This window comes from Vidua chalybeata, chromosome 2, assembly GCF_026979565.1.
Source record: "Vidua chalybeata isolate OUT-0048 chromosome 2, bVidCha1 merged haplotype, whole genome shotgun sequence".
In the NCBI taxonomy this organism is placed as follows: Eukaryota; Metazoa; Chordata; class Aves; order Passeriformes; family Viduidae; genus Vidua; species Vidua chalybeata.
Window position 1 is genome coordinate 85741846 of NC_071531.1, and position 8232 is coordinate 85750077.

Genomic DNA, 8232 nt, shown 5'->3' on the forward strand with positions numbered 1-8232 from the left:
GATAGCTTCTCATTCATTCTGTAATGATAAGGTCTAATTCCAACTTAGTTCTTATTTTGCAGATTCGAGGAGTCTTTCTGTTTTTTACTCTTCTGTCTTTCCTCTTTTCCATAAAATTATTTTTCTTGAAGGGACAAAAAATAAATTTTATTTTTAAACAGAGGTGAAAATCTTAATGAATAAAATGCATAGGTTAGGGATCTTGATTTCTTTTGCCCAATAGCTCTGTATTGCTTCTGTGACAGGGAGCATAAAAAAAATTAAGTAATTTCACAATGTCAATTTATTCCTCCAGTTCATTTAATATTATTTTTAAAAATCAAAATAATCACAGTCCCACATCATTTACATTGATTAAAACAAAACAGAACAGAACAAAACAAAATATTACAATATACTGAAAAAATTAATATAGATATTAAAAGAGTGGCCAACATGAAAAAATATATTCTTTTCAATATTCTGTTTTGAATGTTCAGGTTCTCTTCTGGCACGGGCATAACCTCTATAAATGTCACTTCAGTTAACACCAGCTGAAAATATCTGAACTGTGATACCAGATGTAGCATCATGCACTATTTCAACCTGCATGATTCTCTTCTAGCTGCTTCCTTCTGGTTTCCCCAGTATCATACAGGTCTACAATTTCTCCAGGGATACTTTTCCCTTTTTCTGCTTTCCTATCCACTTTGGAGCGACATCTCACTGCTTCTGTACCTTCTCCTTGTTCTAAAGATGACATAGACATCTGCTTCCAGGGGGATATTCCCATTCAATATAGTCAAATACTTTTGAATTCCCAAACTTCATCATTGCTGCTTGGTGCTACTTGCTCAGAGAGTCACCATACAGTCCTCACTCATTCATTACACATCTGAATTCCCAGTATGTTAAAAGGAATTTCAAAAAGGGAAGGAGAATTAGTTTAAAAATATAAAGCTCCTGGGTTTACCAGGTCTATTTCTTGGGATATGCTAAGAGATCCTTGCTCAGAATACTGGGAATTAGTAGTGTTCATGAAAGTGTGTGATGTGTCCAGCATCACTCCAACACTAGACAAACTTTAAATGGTGTAATGCACCTTGAAATGCTGACAATTCCTTTTCTCCTTTCCTATTAAGTTAAATCAATTCCAGATTGACATGCAGCTGTATAACTGTACATTTGGTGGTAGGTAGCCTAGTACTTGTTCATAGAACCTTGCTGTCCATTGGAAAACCTAAATGCCCACTTTATTAATATTCCCATGCGCTACAAGCTGCTCTGCAGCCTATGACATGGCATTCAGCTATAATTAGCACCAAAACAGGGAGTTAGTATGCAGGACACGGACAATTCTTTGACTCCAGATGCTATATTCAAACTGCAGTGGTCCATTGAAGAAGTAGAGGTAACCTAAGGAAAAAGAAAGTTAAAAAGAATTAGAAAGATTCTAATTCTAGAATTAGAATTAAGAAACTGTGGTGTCATATCAAAATTATTCTTAAAATAGCAATTATGTTGTTTACATTTTTAATAATTCAAATGCAGTATTTTCATATTTAGAATGCTGAGCTAAATTTTTTAAAGGTCGTGATTCCATTTGCTAGAGCTGGATCAGAGTTTTAAAATTACTGATATTCTTTAATCTTGTGTCAAATTCTTATTGCACTTGATCAGGAAGATACAGGGTTGGAATTTTAAGACACTGACTCAGAAACACTCCTGAAGAGCTGGATAGGAATGGGCTCCACTTATTACATTACAATACTTCTACTTTAAGCATATCACTTTAGGTTCCCTAAGCAAGGAGCTCTTTTTTTGGCCAGAGCATAATTTAGATCAGAAAACTGATTCAGTCAAGAACAGAAGTGTTGATGTGAAGAAATTAAAATTATAAATGCATAATTTGCTACAAGACATTAATCTCAAGTTTCAAGGGCAATTAACTGTAATAAAGTTTCATTATCAGATTATGTACCATTTCTTTCATAGACTGCATCCACTTTATCACCAATTCCTGCGAATTCTTCCTCTATCAGCCTGGGGTAGCCTGCGTCCATAACCTCTGCCTCTTCATCATAACTATATTGAAAACAAAAGGAAAAAAATCAGGGGATTTAAACATCCTGGGAGTTTGGCCTGCGCCCTTTATATGTTTTGATGTTACCCACACCCAAAGCAAGCCAGCAGTCTTTGGGTGCTTTCTGTCTAGTGCAATGGTAAAACTCAGGGTGATAAACAGGGCACACCTCCACCAGAAGTGGAATAAACACAAAGCAAATAGAGCTAAGTTTTCAGAACTGATCTATAAAGTATGTGTTATATAGAGATAATTGTACCTGGATGTATTGGTACTACAAACCTATCCTGAGGCTGCTTGGCCCAACGACAGTGGGAAGGGATGGTAATGTCTTAATTATGCATGAGACCTGGTTGTGAGCCCCACTCATGGACAGTAAAAAAGAGACACCCTAGGGTGGGACAGATTTCTTGCTCACAGCACTGATACCATTTCATGTCACACAACTAAAGGAGGCAAGATGGGAAATTTGTCTAGCAGGCATGACGACATTAGAAATTCTCCCCTATTAGAGCACTTTGTTCTCATTTCCTTACACTCATTCAGCTTTTAAAATCTGTGCCCATATTTTTGCAAAAGCCTTGCATACACCTTTACAACATGTTGTACACAGCTGTAGCACCAATGAAAACCACAGACCAGATTGGCCAAATGCCTGGTTTGAACCAAATTCCTGATCTTTCTGTACATCAGGACAGGTTATGACTAGGGACACCAAAACTGACCTGTCTCCAGCTTACCTCCAGTACTTATTTCCAGTGAAAAAGAGAGTCTTGCCAGTGTCTTTAACATGGACAGCTGCATCTATTCTTTTCATTTCTTTTGGGAATCCCATTTCATATATCTTTTTAGGGAAGTCTTCAACTATGTCGTAACCATTCAAAGCCCAGACTTTCTTTCCTGAAAATATGAACAAAGTATTGAGTGAGTCTTTTATAGAGGACTCAGCTGTGAGAGAAGGATAAAATGAAGAAACTGTGACCCCTATTTTCATACAACAAACAGATTGTTAGGTCACATACTCAGTAGGCATTGTACTATTTGTACTATGATTCTGGGCATCCTAATTAAACTGTACATCTCCTAACTCACTGAAAATTTTATAGATGTGCATGAGGTGAAACCGTTTGTTTATTGAGCAAGGAAGGTAGGATGTTTTCCTCTTCTATTGATTACCTTTATGCCACCTGTTGAGCTTGATTTAATATGTGTATTTTTCTGCCAACAACAAAATCAAAAACTCACCTTTAAACATGAACACAAGATCTTTGATGGGATTTTCATAAGCTGCATCTATTTTATTTGGAAGCTCTGGCCAGAAGGACTTAAGTAACACCAGTTCTGCCTCTACCATCTGAGGGTGCAGTCGCCAGAAAAACCTAGTTCAGAAAAGGAAGATATATTTTATGTTCCTTGTCATACTGTAGAATAGCAGTATCTTTGTTAAGATAAGTATCTTTACAATAGTTAAAATAAATTACTGGTGAATTAATGGTTATCATATTACAGAATATTGAATAAACTGAGCCCCTCTTAGACCTTTCCTTTCCTCACAGCCATCAGCTGCAGACCATTTCTGTCACTCACACAGTGATAATCTCAAACAATAACAAATTTTAAGCTTCTTTCTTTTAGAATAAGAGAAACACTGCTGTCCCATGTGAAGCTCCCAAATGCAGTACAACTTCACCCAAATAAAAGTTAGCAGATTTATATATGTTGAAGAAAATCCCATGAATTTAAAAATGTGGACAAAAATGTCAGTCTTCAGCCATATTATCTTCATATTGCTGGGCAGTCAAGTCTGTAGTTGCATTATAAAGCCTGCCTCAAAAGATATATGATGCAGTTTCTTAAGAGATATCTATATTGATTGGTGCTCTTTTAAATGTATATTTACCAAAATCTTTAGTAACAAAACCTGAAAGGGTGTTTTTGGTTGCTCAAACTTTATCCAGTACCCACCATCCTTGATATGAAAGTATCTTTACCTATCCTTGAAGACCAGCATTTCTCCACGAAGTTCTGTTATTGCATCAAGTGATAATTCTACATCACATTTCTCTGGTGTTTTGGGATGTTTTGGGTTGGGATCTTTGTCTCCAGCACCTGGAATGATATCGTATGATGTAAGCTTGTCAATGTTAATTTGCTGTCTGTTGATCATGATATTGAACAGAAAATGGAAGATCTCCCAAGATCATGATGAATACAAACATAACAGGTAAAAAATTTTTACAGAAAAATAAGTTCTCTCTTTCCTCTAGCCAAATGCATTTATGAACTTCGCAGTTCAAGTGTGATGCAAAGGTGTTAAATAAACTTGCTTTCTTTATCCCAAGTTTTGAAGGTCCCCAAAAACTTTATGCTTTTCATAATGAAACATGGATAGTTCTGTTTCTACCTTTAGACTCTGTTTTACCTTCTCTTTTCAGGCGGGTCAAAAAGTAGAAGGATTCTGGTCCCCATCACCTACCACTAAAGGAGACAGGTCAGTGACGACGAACTGTGCTCTGCAGCATTAGTTATTTTTTCCCCCTCTCAGCTACTAAATCTAAGCATCTCCTGTTCCAGTGAATCCTTCTTAATCGATCATGACTGTTGTTATTGAACATCTACAGCTCACAGTAACTGTGCAGTGCATCTGCAGCACGCTATAATGATACAGAAGGTAAATACTATATATTATACAGACTTACCATAGAGTTCTTGGATCCCTTGCACATCATCATCAGGAAGCACGAAGCCAGTTTTTCCAGTGTATGTGTAGATTGGGAACATCAAAGCTCCAGGGTCTCTAGAGTGTTCAAGTCCCAGTGAATGACCAAATTCATGGGCAGCAACAAGAAACAAGTTATAGCCTACAACAAATCACAGCAAAAGTAAATGTGTATCTCCTTGCATCACCATACTTGACACTGTGCTTTAACATATGGGACAATGAATGAGACAACTGAATAAATGGAAAAATTCTGCATAATTCATAAACTCATAGAAAGATTTGGGACCTTAAAGACCACCTAGTTCCAAACCCCCTGCCTTAAACAGGGACATCTTCCACTAGATATAATTACTTGTGATTTTTGAACTATGATAGGTTTTGCATTAATAAGGGCCTAAGAGATCTAATGTCTCATAGTTGGTGTTCAGCCTAACTCTTACATGACAGTGTTCCTATGTAAGGAGATTTACATTTCTTGAAATTTCTTAGCAACGCAGGAAAGCTCTAGGGTTAAGTCTTGGTCCTACTTAAATCAAGAACATTTTGTTGGGAATTCAACTGAAGTAGAGAGTCCATTGCAGAAATTAGTGTTAATTAGTGTTAATGCCAGGAGGGTGACCTAATCCAGTGCTGAAAAATATAGTGTTTTGTTCTACAAACTCTGTCCGGAATAGGCAAGGTGATGAATTTTCAAATTAAATTCAAGTGGACAATGTGCAGCTGAGGTATGTCTGCTATAGGCTTCAGTAAGGCAATGCACATCAGTCTATGATCAGAACTAGCTGCCCTTGGTGAGATGCCAAAATTACAAAATCTTGTTTGTGTAATTTTTTTTGTAATCACTTCACTTAGGAATGTTATATCTTAAAATTTATGCTAAGCACATGTTAAACTTCCATTTATGACTGGAGGTTAAACTCAGTGTTCTGTGTGTGAATAGTGAACATAATGATGAACAGTCAACAAGCAAAACAAACTGTTTACAGATATCAAACAGGGATAAATTTTCCATCTATCATAATTTCAAATAATCTCAGGAACTTCTGTTACCTTTAGAATCATCTGACCAAACTTCATCATCATCAAAATGAGCGTCTCCTCCATAGTCTGGGCCCGGGGGAAAAGCATGTGCCAGTAATCCAGAGGGTCCATCAAAAGGGTAGAAGTCACCATGCTCTATAAAGCAAAATTCAAAACATCCATCTTATGTATATAAGAATATAGTTTACTTCTGAAATAAAAACAATTGGTTCTGTGTTACCTTTAGTGCCAAAGGAGATCATGATATCAGCTATACCACTTCGTATTCTGGTGAAGTTCAGTGGAGTCACATCAGACCAAACTTTAAATGCTTTCTTGAAAGCTCTGTCTACTTCATTACGTCTCAGATCTGAAGTGTAATTCATAATTCTGTCAAACAGATTAACATCTCCAGTTAAATTGTGTGAATTGAAGAAATATGCAATGCACTTTTATCTGACTGTACACCTCATTAAAAGTTTTTGCTTTTCTCATATGATCTTATCACATAACAAGGAGCTTAGCAGCTGCATACAGTATTAAAAAAATAAACATTTCTATCATCATTAAAATAATTCAGAGATATCTGAAATGATCCAACAGCCTTCTGTAATTGGTTTTCTATACACCAGAGGATTTAGAAAGTGACAGATATATTCAGTAGTAAGTAAAATCATACCAGTAGCTTGAAAAATTTTGTGTCATATAAAATATCTCATGATCCTCACTTCTCAAGGAGCAAAACATTATCCAAAGTGATTTTTCATAGGCTGTAATTGTCCATATTAAAGTAACATTTATCACTAGCTATGGAATGAAGAGATTTTATCATATTTGGAATCTGCTAAATAAACTCAGTCTGTAGCTACTGAAAGCTCTAGATATATGACCTTGCAGAATTAAAGCAGAAGGATCTACCCTCTGAAGTGTCAGACCTTCACCTCCTAAGGTCAACTTTTCTGAGGTCATGGTACAGGGATTTCTCTGACCAAAGACAGGGATCTACATCTGGGATGTGAAATGGAAGAGTCTGCTCTCAGTCACACGGACTGGTTTGCATCTACACCTCTCTGTACAGGACAAGACAGAAGCAAACACGAAACCAGGTCCAAACAGAGCTAAGGAGTGACCCAGAAAAGTGCATGATCTGAGTCCCTACCCTTCTTTCATTTGGCACCATGGATGTGTCCTGAGTGTCTATATGGAGGCCAAATGAGGAGTTGCTAGCTTACAACACAGGTTTCCTTTTCCATGACAAAGTGCAATGGAAAAAAATCATGTTTACTTCCTTGGGCTGCAATGTAAGCTGGGAGCACCTTTCCAAAAGTGGGTCTGCAAGGGTTTTAAACTGCAACATTAATTTAGTCAAACTCAAATGTACCCTTCTCAATCAACATCATGTACTGAGCAACCCATTGGACAATGGACCTGGAAAGAAGGTAATAACAGTAATAATACTCATAATACCAGGCATTTACCTGTATGTCAAATTCATTTTCGACCATTTGAGTTTTCTAGGGAAAAAGTTATATTCCCCCACATCTGGGACACCACATCTTGGTTTCTGCATCAGCTCATATGTTTCTTCATCTAGTTTGCCTGTCACCTCCAAGCCAAAAAAAGCTTGCATTTCCCGAAGTTTGGCTGCGACTGTGTTCCCACTCTTCCTCATTATGCCAGCAGGATTCGGACGGAGATCATAGTGAGTCCTGAGATAGCGCTAAGAAGGGGAAAAGGAGTAATAAGCCTGATTTCCAAACAGTTGTAACTGCACAGCTTACTGTTATTGGAACATGCAAATGAGTTATTTTATACTATACCTCTGCAAACTGAAGGTCCTTTTCTGTGAATTCATGGCTGTCTTCAAGGGGAATAGGGATTGTCAGGCAAAATGACAAACCCAACAAGAAAAAGAAAACAGCTGCAAGTCCTGATTGCATCATGTTGGATTTCTGAAGTCTGAAGCCTTGATGTTTTAGAGAGCAGCTACCTTTACTTTTATAGTCCCAACCCAGTGAGTCACCACTTAGAGACAAGTTAGAACTTCCTTGTTGCTGGAAGTAAACATGCTTAGATGGCTGGTTTGTTTCTCCTCCCCAACACTGTGGTTTAGGCATCCGTTCTCCAGCTGAGGGCTCTGAAACTGTATCTTTGTATAAACATGAGGTCTCTGAATATTGACATAGGCTGTGGGAAGAAATGGGCATAAGCAAACCACACTTGTTGATTATTTTGCAGTAACTTCCACTGGCAATAACTGGCAACAATGCTCCAGTAACTTACTTTTCTTTGCTAGAAAAATTGGGGGTTTTACCGTTTGATAAACAATAAAAATACATAATAAGGGTCATTATTTTAAAGCAAACTCTGCATCTTTTCAGTAATTACACTAGTTCAACAGCAATTTTTAGTGAAATAACATTATAGA

At 37.1% G+C, this 8232-nt stretch overlaps 1 protein-coding gene across 1 annotated transcript; it reads right to left on the reverse strand.

Annotated features, from left to right (window-relative positions):
- Positions 1-207: 207 nt before the first annotated feature.
- On the reverse strand, positions 208-7921 carry LOC128783553 (collagenase 3-like). Its single transcript, XM_053934364.1, has 10 exons — positions 7625-7921; positions 7283-7524; positions 6046-6194; positions 5835-5960; positions 4762-4923; positions 4054-4171; positions 3308-3441; positions 2803-2962; positions 1961-2064; positions 208-1395 (listed from the first exon to the last, which is right to left on the reverse strand). Exons 1-10 carry the CDS (start codon positions 7919-7921, stop codon positions 1295-1297), a joined length of 1593 nt encoding a protein of 530 aa, XP_053790339.1. The 3' UTR covers positions 208-1294.
- Positions 7922-8232: the final 311 nt, after the last annotated feature.